The sequence below is a fragment of the Mastigoproctus giganteus genome, chromosome 4 (genome assembly GCF_048544385.1).
Source record: "Mastigoproctus giganteus isolate SK-2022 chromosome 4, ASM4854438v1, whole genome shotgun sequence".
NCBI classification, from domain to species: Eukaryota; Metazoa; Arthropoda; class Arachnida; order Uropygi; family Thelyphonidae; genus Mastigoproctus; species Mastigoproctus giganteus.
Genome location: NC_143578.1, coordinates 197996930 through 198011326, shown reverse-complemented (window position 1 = coordinate 198011326; position 14397 = coordinate 197996930). Strand labels below are relative to the sequence as shown.

The window sequence follows — 14397 nt, the reverse complement described above, 5'->3', positions numbered from 1 at the left end:
TGAAAGACCTATTGGATGAGAGTGTTCACACTGTACTGATATGGAATTTATTAAAACATATAATTACTGTCAAGATTAAAAGGGAAGGGCTTTTGCTTTAAAAACTGGCCTCAGAGAGTTTGTTAATTCTATACAGTAGGATCATCTGACGATTTTACCAAAAGCAAATTCTAAATGGGAAGTAATCAATGAAGCAACAAGGCTTTTCATACTGACTGTTGTGATAAATACCGTTCTAGGCTTAGACCTAAATGGATGTCTGATGAGACTTATGGCAGAGAAGAAAAGTGCATGGGATGCATATAAGTTACTGGTAATACAGAAGACTATGGTAGATATAAACTAGTCTGTAATCAAGTCACAAAGGAGGTTAGTTAAGTTAAGGTAGATTACAAGAAGTCTCTGGCAAAGAATGCCAAAAAAAAACGAGTAACGAGTTATGTACTTATATTAACAGTAGGAAAAAGGGATTGTGTCACATTGGTCCACCTGATGTTAATAATTTTAATTGTTGATGATCCTGCTCAGGTTGCTGGCATACTGTTAATGGTGGGTGATGCCAAAAGTTCATTATTTAAGAGGGAGCTAAATGATTTTGTGATAACTGAGAAGAAAGTGAAAGAGAAATTGTTAAACCTTAACACAAAAAAAGGCACCTGGGGTGGATGTGTTCTATTCATTTGTATTAAATGATTTTATTTAATTGTATTTAAAGAATGTATTCCTAATTCCCAAAGGGGAATCAAAAGGTGACATGAGTAGTTACAGACCTGTTAGCTTAATTTCTGTTCCATGAAAAATAATGGAGTCACTGGTAAAAGAAGTAATGCAGGACCATCTATGCAGGAATGCAATTACACTGCAGCCACAGCATGGATTTGTTAAGGGGCAAACTTGTTTGACCGATCTGATTGGATATTATGGTGCAGAATTGGATGCAAATATTAATTTTGATATCATATATCTTGATTTCAGGTAAGCTTTTGATACTGTTCCACATAAGAGACTGCTGGACAAACTGGAGTAGTGTTGGTACTAAGGGAAAGTTACTGCTATGGATAAAGGGATGGTTGTGTTGGAGAAGACAGAGAGTGGTTTTTAACAGCTGCTGCTCTTCATGGAGTAATGTTATTGATGGAGTCACCCAGATTTTGATGGTGGGCCCATTGTTATTTTCAGTATTTATTAATGATACTGATGAAGGTATATCAGGCTTAAAGTTTGCAGATGATACAAAGATTGACAGGGTGGCTAATGACAGTAATCAAGGTAAGCTACTGCAACAAGATCTAAAAAAAATTAGGCACGTGGGCTGAGTAATGGCAGTTGAAGTTTAACATTGGAAAATGTATGGTACTGCATATGGGTAGCAGTAATTCCCGATTAATATGGCAAATGTGTGTTATTCTACTCAGGTAGAAGAACATGAAAAGGACCTCTGGGTAGTTGTGCTATCATATATGAAGTTCTCAGGGTGCAGACAGGGTATCAGTACAGCTCATGGGATTTTGTCAATCATATATATAAGAACTTTGCTAGCAGGGATAAAGATGTAATTATCCTGTTGTTTAAGGCAGTATTTAGGCCATATCTTGAGTACTGCATACAGGTCTGGAGGGTTCATTTTTGGAAGAATGTAGATCTGCTAGAATAGGTACAGAGAGGGGTAACAAGATTGGTAAAATAAATAAAAGGGTGGTCTTACCAAGATATTGCAAATTGCAGCATTTAATCTAAGCACCTGTGAGGTGATCTGATTAAGGTTTTTAAGCTTTGAATGGATTGAGGAAGCTCAACGCTGATGGAATTTTTTCTCTTGTTCAGACTACACAGATTGGTGGGGCATAAATGCAAATTGAGGAAGGATGGTTGCAGGATAGATGTGCAGTAGTTTGTCTTAGCCAATAGGTAGTTGATTGTTGCAACAAACATTCATCTGTTGTTGTTGTTGTGGAAGTGAATGGCTTGAATAAATTCAAAGAAGCAGCAAACTTTTCTGAGCGATGCAGACAAGCTGCCAGAGCAGGTCATGGGGTATTGTCAGTGATATACAGGAATTTTGCTAGTATTTGAAAAGAAGGTAATTATCCCTTTATATTAGGCAATGGTCTGCTCACGCCTTGAGTACCGTGTACAGGTCTGGAGGCCCCATTTTAGGAAGGATGTAGAAAAGTTGCTTGAGCATGTACAGAGAAGGGCAACAAGATTGCTGAGGGAACAAAGGGGTCCTCTTACAAAAAAAGACTTAAGTTCTGCAAATTTCAGCAGCTAGAGACTAGGCACCTGCAAGGTGATCTGATTGAGGTGTATAAGGCCTTGAATGGGTTGAGCATGCTGAATTCTGATGGGATACTTCTGCTTGCTCAGATTATGAACCTGAGGGGGCATAAATTCAAATTGAGGATAGGTAGTTGTAGAACAGATGTGCGGAATTTGCTGAAAAACAATTGTTATGATGATCTCAGAGAAGCATTTATTAGAAAAAGTATTGAGATTAAAGGAAAGCAAGAATCCAGAGGAAGATAGTATATATTCAGTTGTAATTAAAGAGGCTGGATATGAGTGTATAGTTGGGAATGTTAATGAGGTTATCATTCGACTATAGGAAGATTCCCTTAGACTGGAGAAGTGCTCATGTCTTGCCATTCCACAGTGGTGGTGCTAAAGAAGATATAGTTAACTATATCCTCAAACTCAGTCAAACTCAATACCATATAGTTAACTATATGCTACTGAGTTTGACTTCTGTGGTGGGGCAAATCGTACAGTGTGTATTTAAGGATGCAACAGGACCATATTTTCAAGAATGATATCTTGAATAGACCCAGGCATGGGTTCAACAAGAAGAGGTCATGCCTAACCAATTTGGTAAATTACTTGGTTTAGTAAATAAATTTGATGAATTTGAGGTATTGCTCAAAACATCAAAGGCAGATATTGTTGGGATATCAGAGACGTGGTGTCACACAAATATAAGGAATGCAGAAGTGGAATTTGAGGAGTACAATGTGTACAGAAAGGATAGACAGGATAGGAAGGGAGGAGGGGTTTTGCTATTAGTTAAGAAACACATAAAATCCAAGGAAGTGAAGCCAGTCGACATCGCTGGAGAGTGCAGTGTTGAGTCAGTTTGGTGTGATATAAGCATTGGGAGATAAAAATTGAGAGTAGGAGTGTGCTATAGGCCTAATGACTCTGATGAATATAATAAGAAACTGTACAGGGAAATAGAGTGGGCCAGTAAATCAGAGAGTCTTATAATGGGGGATTTTAATTTCCCAGATATTGACTGGAATTTGTCGGTTGGTCACTCACACACTAGCAAGGCTTTTGTGGATTTATTGGATGATTGTTTTCTACATCTGATTATCAGTAGTGATTCTTCATGCATTAAGAATCTGCAGATAAAGGAACCACTAGGTGGCAGTGATCACAATGTGCTGAAGTGGGATTTACTCAAAGAGGTAACTACCTTCAGAGGTGAAGGGAAGGGTTTTTGCTTTTGTAAAGGCGACTACAATGGTCTGAGACAGTATTTAAATTCTATACAGTGGGACCAACTGATGAAGTTACCAACAGCAAATTCAAAATGGGAAGCATTCAAAGAACCTATCTTGGAAGCTACTAGGTGTTACATACCAACTAAGAAATATTGTTCAAGGTTTAGGCCAAAATGGATGTCAGATGAACTAATGAGGCATATGGCAGAGAAGAAAAATGCATGGGATACTTACAAATTAACACATGACACAGAAGCCTATGATGGATACAAGTTGATATGCAACCAAGTTACAAAGGAGGTTAGGCAGGTGAAAGCAGATTACGAGAAATCTTTGGCAAAGGATGCAAAGAAAAACAGCAGAGTTCTTTACCTATGTAAACTCTAGAAGGAAGGGGATGAATCAGATTGGTCCATTTGTTATCGATGGTTCAACTCTTGATGATCCTGCTCAGGTGGCTAACAAACTAAATGAATATTTTGCATCGGCATTCACACACGAGGAATTATTCAGTGAGGGGAATGCCAGAGGTGTATTCAACTCTGGCAGTAAGCTAGATAATCTTGTAATAACTGAGAGTAAAGTGGAGGAGAAATTGGTGAAGATAAACACAAGGCACCTGGGGTGGATGGGATCTATCCAGTTATATTAAAGGAGGCAGCAAAGGAAGTAAGCAAACCCTTGCCATAATTATGAGAGCTTCCTTGGACTTAGGGGAGGTACCCATACACTGGAGATGTGCAAATGTGATCCCAATTCACAAAGTAGGATCAAAGACTGACACAAGTAATTATAGACCTGTGAGTTTAACTTCTGTTCCAGGAAAATTAATGGAGGCACTGGTTAAAGAAGCACCGCAGGATCATCTAGACAAGACTTCAGTTATAGCTCGGACACAGCATGGGTTTGTTAAGGGGAAGTCTTGCCTGACCAATTTGATTGGATACTATAATACTATGGTCACAAAAGAACTGGATGCAGGGAATAACTTTGATATTATATATTTGGATCTTAGAAAGGCTTTTGATACTGTTGCACATGGAAGACTACTGCACAAATTGGAGCTGTATGGCATTGGAGGCAAATTGCTGCTTTGGATAAAGGGATGGTTGAGTGGGAGAAGACAGAGAGTAGTAATCAATGGACACTGCTCATCGTGGATTAAAGTTATTAGTGGAGTCCCTCAGGGTTCAGTGTTGGGTCCATTATTGTTTTCTGTATTTATAAATGATATTGATGGTGGTATATCAAGCTTAATGTCCAAGTTTGCAGAGAATACAAAGGTTGGCAGGTTGTTAAGGACACTATTGATGCTATGCTGCTGAAACAGGATCTGGAAAGGTTGAACAGATGGGCTGAGAGGTGGCAAATGAAGTTTAACATTGACAAATGTAAAGTACTACATATGGGAAACAGCAACCCCAGACAACTTATCAACTCTGTGGTACTATACTGACAGTGGTAGAGAATGAAAAGGACCTGGGGGTAATCGTACAGGCAGATATGAAGTTCTCTGAGCAGTGCAGACGGGCTGCAAGAGTAGCTCATGGTGTCTTGTCAATGATATACAGAAATTTCTAGCAATGATAAGGTGGTGATTATTCCCTTGTGTAAAGCAATTGTCAGGCCACACCTTGAGTACTGTATGCAGGTCTGGAGGCCTCATTTCAAGAAGGATGGAGAGCTGCTGGAACGAGTACAGAGAAGGGCAAGAAGATTAGTGAATAGAACAAAGGGCTGCTCTTACGAAGAAAGGCTGAAGTTTTGCAAATTACAGTGTCTGGAGACTAGGCACCAGCGAGGTGATCTGATAGAGGTGTATAAAGCCTTGAATGGTTTGAGCATGCTCAATGCCGATGGGATTCTTCCTTTTGCTTAGAATAATCATCTGAGAGGACATAAATTCAGATTGAGGAAAGGCAGATGTAGGATAGCGGTGCGGAAATTTGTCTTTAGCCAGCGGGTAGTTGGTTAGTGGAACAGACTTCCATCCCTTGTTGTGGAAGTTGATAGCCTAAATAAATTTAAGGATCAGCTAGACAGGTATTTCGAAAGAATGGAGGGGTGAAATGGAAGTGGTTTTTTTTTTTTTTTTTTGGCTGATGCTGCATAAGCTCGCTTTCTTGCATCATATGCCTCTTCTAATGCTAATGCTAATCATTGAACAGTTGATGCAGGTACCAATTTTAACATAACATTTGTCTAGACTTTAGTTAAGCTTTGATAAAGTTCCTCATGGAGGGCTGCTATACAAATTGGAAAAATATTAGTAGTAATGGAAAATGATGCAAGAAAGCAAGCTTATATAGCATCAGCCAAAAAAAAAAAAAACCAGTTAACCCATCCGTTCGCCCTCTAAGAATTTGCTGAGTTCTCCCTTGAATTTATTCAACTTATCTACTTCCACAACAGATCGAATCCTGTTCCAACAATCAACCACCCACTGGGTGATGGCAAACTTCTGCACATCTATCATCCATTCATCCTTCCCCAGATTGAGTTTATGCCTCCTCATTGTGTGTAGTCTCAGCAAGTGGAAGTGTGCTATATTGAATGGCACACTTATTGAATGTTATTGAGTAAGTACTGTTGAATGTTATTGAGTAAGCTGAATTAATATTCAGCTTACGGCTGAATGTTAATTCAGCTTACTCAATCCATTCGAGGCTTTAAACACCTCAATCATATCTCCCCACAGGTGCCTGTTCTCGAGACACTGCAGTTTGCAGAAAGGAAGACTTTCAAGGTAAGAGCATCCTTTTGTTCCCTTCATTAATCTGGCTGCACTTCTTTGCACCCATTCCAGCAGATCTACAGCCTAAAGTGAGGCCTCCAGACATGTATAGGGTACTCATGATGCATCCTCACCATGGCCTTATACAAAGGGATAATCACCTCCTTATCCCTGCTAGCAAAGTTTCTGTATATCATTGACAAAACCCATGAGATGTTCTGGCAGCATGTCTGAACTGCTCAGAGAATTTCATATCTGACTGCACAATTACCCCCAAGGTCTTTTCCATTTTTAACTACCCTGAATATAATATCACACAATTGCTACTGCTACCCATGTGCAGAACTTTGCATTTGTCAGTGTTAACTTCAACTGCCATTTCTCAGCCCATGTGGCTAAAAATTAGTAACACAGTGGAAAAAATGTGAGTGTCTTTTGAGAATATTTTTAAATAAATGTAGTTTTCTTGTTCTGTCTCAATTCACTTTAATTAGACATTTCTTGGATATTGAAATATACCTTTTATCAGTGTGACCCATATTTTATGACTTACAATTCACTTATTAATTCCATTTTTGATATTTAGTTTATTTATAAAAAATTTAAATCTTTTTCAGAATTTGGAAAAGAATATATTGCTCCAAATGAAACTGATGACCTGTGCAGTGCTGATGAGATTGTTAATGACCACAATATTGCCCTTTTAACAGATACAGGCCTTCCTGTAAAAAATATTTTTTATGTATCTTGAGAAAATTAATTTGATTATAAAATTTTTAATATAGGAATGTAATTTTATAGACATATAGTATATTAGAGAAGAAAAAAAATCAAGTTAATTTTAACTTATGAATCTCAGATTGGAAGATAGAACACTCCCCTGAGCACTACCTTAGAAAGTGAAATGTATTTAGTCAGTTAAAAAAAATTCTGCTGTTTTCTGTATGTGCGTGTGCATGCATGTATTTTTTGTGTGTGCATGCAATTTTTGTAAAGATAAGAGATTAAAGGAATTCAGAAAAATAATTGAGAAAGCTATATTATTATATAATATAGATTGCAAAATAATTAAAATTCACCATCTGAGTAACTCAAGAAGTTATTGAAATAGATTTGATTTTAGTTTTATCAGCATATATCAAATATAAAAATTTAGATTACTGTGCATATTTAATTAGTATGCCTAGCTTTACTTGTCAGACCTATATTATTATTATTGCTGCTCTTATATTATTATTGTTGTTGTTGTTATTATTAGCCATAGGGTGCAAGGAAGCATGAGGCTTTTGCTGCACCAGCCAAAAAAAAAAAAAAATTCTGAGTTACCCTGAGAGAGAGAGAGAGAACAAGAGAGAGAGAGAGAGAGAGAGAGAGAGAGAGAGAGAGAGAGAGAGAGAGAGAGAGAGAGAGAGAGAGAGAGAGAGAGAGAAGTAGAAGGGAACCACCAAGGAACAGAAGAATGATGATATCCTGCTCAGGACCCTGGGTGTACCAAGCCCATATTCACCAGATGTGAGTCCCTGGGGGTGGTTGTTATTTCTTTTTAGAAGCATTAGCAGCTAAGGCCATATTGCTCTGGGGATATGCGGTGGTCATTCCCTGACCTTTCCGCATCCTCCGTATTTGGTGGTCACGGGCTCGAACCCCAGGCTAATCAAGAAGTGTGTGCTACACGCTGCTCCTGCCCACCTGGCTACAGAGGTGCCTCCCCTGAGGTTAAAAATATGTAAATTTAACTCTTATCTCTATGTAGCTAATAAATTATGCAGTGCACATCTTATTACATATTAAATAGCAGATAACTAAATTGCATACATGATATCATACATGCTAATAATATTATATAGTGTTACAAAACCTAAACAAGCCTTCACAGAAGGAAATATTTCTTTCCTGGGATAAAATTATTCTTTGTATGAGTTGAACTCTTCATGTCGAAGATTTTTAAATTTGATTTATGTTTTATTATCCAAAATGCGTTCATTCAGTTCATTAATTTAGTTTGATTCCATTACTCTTTTATTTTATTGTTTATTGTGTTTTACAGTTATGACTTTCTCTATAATGTAATGTTTTTGTTTTTTTTTTACACAATCATTTGCTTTAAATATGGTGTATTTTGTGTAATCACATGAAAATTTTTTTGAATAATTATTCATATGATTGCTGTTTTTTGGAGATTTGACTCAATATTCTCAGAAAATATTCCATCATGGTTCTACTCTTCTCTGCTTACTTTGCAGTAGTTTTATGCTGAGATTGGAATGATTGTGCTCACAAATCTAATAAAACTTAATTAAAAAGTTGGAAATTAATTTTTTTATTTTAATTTATTTCATGTTCAATTTGATAAAATATACAACCCCCCTTTTTTTTTTCCCTAAACCCCTTCCTTGAATGAATATATCAAGGAACAATTTATTGAATAGATTGGGAACAAATATAAGAAAAAATTTACTTCTGTGTAAAGCATGTGCATAATCAATTTTTGAAACTTGTTTTACTTTGAATCAGTCCTTAATAAAATATAGAAGTGGTGTACTATTTCAGTGCAGTAATTGAAATAGTCTGAGAGAAAAAGCTCATGCTGCATTCATTACATTAATTTTTTTCTATCATTATTGATGAGGAACAATGTTGTTCTTCCTGTGATAGTGACAGAACTCGGGCTTACAGCTCTTAAGAAATGACTATGTTATCCACAAGCCAACCTAAAGTAATTTATATCATTTTTCTTGAATAACAGTACCCAATAGAGAAGCCTGATGAGAGGGGGGGGGTTGAGGGATTAGGGGTTTACATCACCAACAATCAAGATTTCTGGGGGGGGGGGAAGCAGCCAAGACCTTAATGTTATATTTTTAAGTAATTAAATTCATTTTTAATAATTTTCAAAAAAATTTACAAACTTAAAATAATATTTTCATTTTATTAAATATTTTTATTTTAATGATTTATTATATGTTTTGATTTTCTTGTTACTTTTTGATCTTCACATACAAAAACATATACAAAGACTGTGGGGGGAGGCATCATACACTATACAGCAAGGCCAACGTTAGCTCTGGACTTTCCTATCTGTAGATGAATCTGTTATTCACTAAAAACTTGCAGGTACTGTTGTGACCTTTTTCAGAACTAGCTGGTTTCATCACCAGACAATTGGTAGCCTCGACTAGCAATCTTTTGTTGAGTGGTAAATAAATGCATCAAACCTGAACAGGCAGTCCAACAATGTTTGGAAGAAAAACTTTCCATTGTGAATCTACTACGTTAATTAAATATATAAGCAGAGTACTATTTCATTGCAGTCATTGAAATAGGTTGAGGGAATATAATAATTTAAATTAAAATAGTTTGAGCAAATATGCTTGTGCTACATCCATTTTTCTATCTTTATTTCTTTACTGCCAATAGATGATGTTGTGGCTCTTTAGAAACAACTACATTATCTACAAGTTGACCTGAATTAACTAATATTGTTTTTAATTAGTATTATAATAATTAGTGGCAAATATTGCAAGATAACAAGCATATACAGCATCAGCCAAAAAAAAAACACTTCCCCACCTATAAATCCCCCACCCCAATAATTTGTCTTCTGAATTTATTCAAACTACCCAGTGACTGAAAGAAAATTTACATATATCTGTCTTATATGATTTCCTTGCACAATTTAAATTTATGCCACCTCAGTCAGACCTCCTCACAGGTGCCTCGTTTCCAAATGATGCAATTTGCAGAACTGAAGCAGAAGCTCCCTTGGTAAAAGTATCTTTTTGTTCAGTAAATTATGTACTATACATAATAATATACATATTATAATAATAATAATAATAAATAACACTATTATACCATGTGAAATTATTAACAGAGTAGGTTTTATTAAACTCATATGGAAGCTCAATTTCTATACTAAATTATTAGCAGGTTACATTTCAGGATTCTTACTAAATCCCATCATCAGACCATGAATGCTATGGGGGGGGATAGAAGAAAATTTAACATCTGTATAAAAATAAATTGATAGACAATTAATCAGAAGTAATTACAACTAAAAATCTTTAATTTTTAGATTGTGTTTTAAGACAACATGATCTGCATTTAGGAACTTAGAAACTGTAACCAAGATAAAATACAGGATAAAATGCCATGAAAACAGTACATACCAATGGTGTTTTCAGGCTGAAATGCACTGGAATGACGTTCCGGTACTTTTTTCCTAAATGTCATAATAGAAAATCATTAAATTTATACACCTAATATTATATAGTATGAACCAGAGCTGTAATGCTAAATACGTTCTACGTTGATATCAGTATTTGTAATTTTACAAATACTGATATCAACTCTTCTCTGCACCCATTCCAACAGATCAACACCCTTCCTAAAGTGAGGTTTTCAGATCTGTAAGCAGCACTCACAATGTGGTCTAGCCATTGCCTCATACAAAGGGACAATCACCTCCTTATCCCTCCTGGAAATTCCCATATATTATTGACTGAACCCCATGAGCTATCCTGACAGCCTGCCTGCACTGCTCAGAGAACTTCATATCTGACTACACAATTACCTCTATGTCTTTTTGTTTTCCACTATCCCCAGTGTTGTTGTGTTATTCTTGGAATACTGCTAGCCACCCATATGCAGCATCTTGCATTTGAATAACATACCAACTGTGTGGTACAACACTCAGTTTTGTACCACACAGTTGGTATAAAGAAAAACTATAGTGTATAAAGGAAAAAACCTGAAGTAATTGTGTATTCAGAGATGATATTTTCTGAGCATCTGTTATTTCTTTAAAAACTTAAAGGCTCTGTTGTGACTACTTCAATACCTGTGTTGAAATAGTACCCTACTTCTGTATTTGATTAATGCGGTAGGTTTGCACTGCATACTACTAGGGGTTTTATTTTTGTGTAATGAAAGTTGTGTTTGCAATTGGAAGTTTTTCTTTTGAACACTGCTTTACTGCTCATTTAAATTCAATACATTTGTTCACCGCTTGGTGAACAAATGTATTGAATTTAAATAACCAGTTTAAAATAACTAGTTTTAAAACCAGTCATAATAGTGCTTTTTGAGTTTTAATAAATACTGTAATACATTTGCCTGCCAGGTGTGATGTGCTTCATTTAACATAATATTAGTTACTTTAGGTTGATTGATTCATGAATAATATAATCCTTTCTGAACTGCTGTAAGCCAATCTCTGCCACTGAAAAATGAAAAGAACAGAAAAATGAATGCAGATGAACATTCTCTCAAACTATTTCAATAACCACATTGAAATGCCTTTGAGTTTTTAATGAGTAATAGATTCTCCTACTGGGTGATGTTGTTTAATTAAAAATGATATTAGTTACTTTAAGCTAGCTCATGGATAATGTAGTCATATCTGAAGCACCATAAGCCCAAGCTCTGTCACAGGAGGAAATGATTTTCTTGTGGCAGTAAACACAAAAATTAACACTGGGAGCATCTTCTCTCAAGCTACTATTAGGCCTTTTTTTTATATGTTGAAGACCAATGTCACACTCACTAGTTTTTTTAAATCTTATGTTTAAGCCATTCATGGAAAAGGTTTTTTGACTTTTCAGAGAAATCAATTTGGAATGCACCCTTTCTTCTCCCTCTCTTTGGAAATGAGTATTAACTAAATAGAGACAAATAGTAAACTAAGTGCTTCAGAATGCATAGAGTATAATTTGTCTTTAATTTCATAAAGGGATGACCAGTAATTCGCAGTCATTTCTTGAATTCAGTGACTTTAGAGTCAGCAGAGTAAAAAAGGGTTAGTAATTAATTTATATACTGCATTTTAAGTCACTTAATCATTTTAATTAATAAATTAATAGATGAATTGATATTAATTATAGCCAATGGCTGTTAGTTATGTCTTACTAATTGAATATTAAAAGAAGCTCTTGTTATTTTTAATATTAAAATAGATTTATTTTTATTTTTTATTTTGGTAGTTGTTGGCGCATCGGCTTCTGTGGCCATAATGCGCCTCCCAAGGTTTTTGCAGTACTTTGATCCAAGCCCGAAGCGGGATTCGAACCCGTGACCTTTGAGTTGCCAGGCAGGCACTTTACCTACCCGGCTAGCCCGGTCGGCATTAAAATAGATAAATTAGTTAATATTAATAGAATTAATTGATAATTAATGAATAAATAAATAGGCATATAAATAATAATGTAATAAAATTACATGATTAATTATTACTTAATCCTTACAACACAGGCTATGTCACACGGTTAAGGCAGTGGTTGGTTATTAAGCTTATTTACATGAATGTCGAGTTAATCTAAAATTAATGTTGAGGTCGTCATGTACAGTCAGCCCTCGTATAGCACGATAGTTGTGTTCCTAGAAACCCTTGTGCAATGCAAAATCGTGCAATATGAACAACAGGCCCTATGGGAAAAATAGGGTTAGGTGCCGACCACCCAAGATTGAACACACATTTGTAACCAAAACATTACCAAACACAATAAATAATCGTAATAAAATACATAATATTATTACGACTATTACGTAATAAAATATTTCTAATGATTTTGCTTCTATCGTAAGAAAACTTGTTTTTTGTATGATTTTCTATCGGAACAGATGACAGCCGTTCCATCTCTTCCAATTCTTTGTGTCTTAATCTAATGAATTTTAATTACACTTTGAGTTGTTGTTCCTGCTATGAAAGTTGTTTTTATTTTCTCTGCATTCTTTGTAATTCTCGGCGTTGCCTCATTTAGGTCTGTAGCATGTGCAATATCACATGGTCTTTCATTTCGCTCAAGGCATTTCACAATTTCATATTTTTTCTCTATTGACAGAGGTGGACTGGCCATAAGCCTTACCAGGGAAACCCCGGTGGGCAGGAGGCCAGTGTGATTTTGGCTATAAACCATAGTATGAGGCCACTATAAATTTTCCCTGGTAAGAATTTTTGATCCAGTCCACCTCTGTTTATTGATATTGCTTTTCTTTTTCTCCCTGAATCTGTAGTGTCTTCACCAGGATGCTTCCTTTTCACACCTTTTAAGTATTTTACTCATTTTTAGGGAATAAAGCAAAATTACAGAACAAGGAGGCACGCTTGATACACATAAACAAAGCTGCGCGCGTGTAACAATTGAATAAACAACACCGTAAAGGCAGAGATACACTATTAACACCTCACATTTTACTAAAGCACATTTCTAGGGGTTACTACCATAAAACAATAAAAACAATTTCCAGTTGCGTTTCTGCTAGTGGAATCTGTTATAAACTGGTAGTAAACTCGATCTAATTGCATTTGCGATAATACCGATAGCTGGAATTGTGTGGGTTTTTATGTTATTATGGTGAAATGTGTTTCCCTTCGCTGATATAAAATACATTTTCAGAATCTTCTCTTCATTCCTATCATGTTGCGTTCAGTTGGGGGTGATTCCGTGTTCGACTGCCATTTCTTGTAAACACAAAGGCGAATCGTGCATATGCGAATTCGGTTCATGTTATATAAGATATCGTTCCCCTATTTATAAATTGTGTATTTATGAATTATAAATACACAATTTATAAATAGTGTATTTACTACCAGTTTATAAATACTTATTTATAAACTGGTAGTAAACTCGATCTAATTGCATTTGCGATAATACCGATAGCTGGAATTGTGTGGGTTTTTATGTTATTATGGTGAAATGTGTTTCCCTTCACTGATATAAAATACATTTTCAGAATCTTCTCTTCATTCCTATCATGTTGCGTTCAGTTGGGGGTGATTCCGTGTTCAACAGTTGGGGGTGATTCCGTGTTCGACACAAAGGCGAATCGTGCATAAGCGAATTCGGTTTGTGTTATATAAGATATCGTTCCCCTATTTATAAATCGTGTATGATCGAATTCGTGTAATGTAAACACGTGTTATACGAGGACTGACTGTACCAGTTATGTGTCAGGACAGTTTTTAGGATTTGGTTCTAAGGTATTAAGGGATTAGGGGGTCAGTTTTCAATTAATCCAAGAATAGGTTAAGGTGCAGTTGAGTTAGTCTCTAATCCCCTAGTACCATAGAACCAAGTCCTGCAACTTGCCCTTACACATGATTGGGATTAAAAATTGTCTTGATGCATGATTGCACTAAAAATTGACCAAGAATCCTTAATCTTA

At 35.8% G+C, this 14397-nt stretch overlaps 1 protein-coding gene across 1 annotated transcript in view; it reads left to right on the top strand.

The window, feature by feature from the left end:
• The window catches only part of LOC150087313 (E3 ubiquitin-protein ligase LRSAM1-like), a 533929-nt gene that overhangs the window by 119344 nt on the left and 400188 nt on the right, over positions 1 to 14397 (top strand). Inside the window, exon 5 of the mRNA XM_090372443.1 lies at positions 6852 to 6958. Within this exon, the coding sequence (XP_090228569.1) occupies positions 6852 to 6958 (107 nt within the window). The remainder of the gene's footprint in view (positions 1 to 6851; positions 6959 to 14397) is intronic.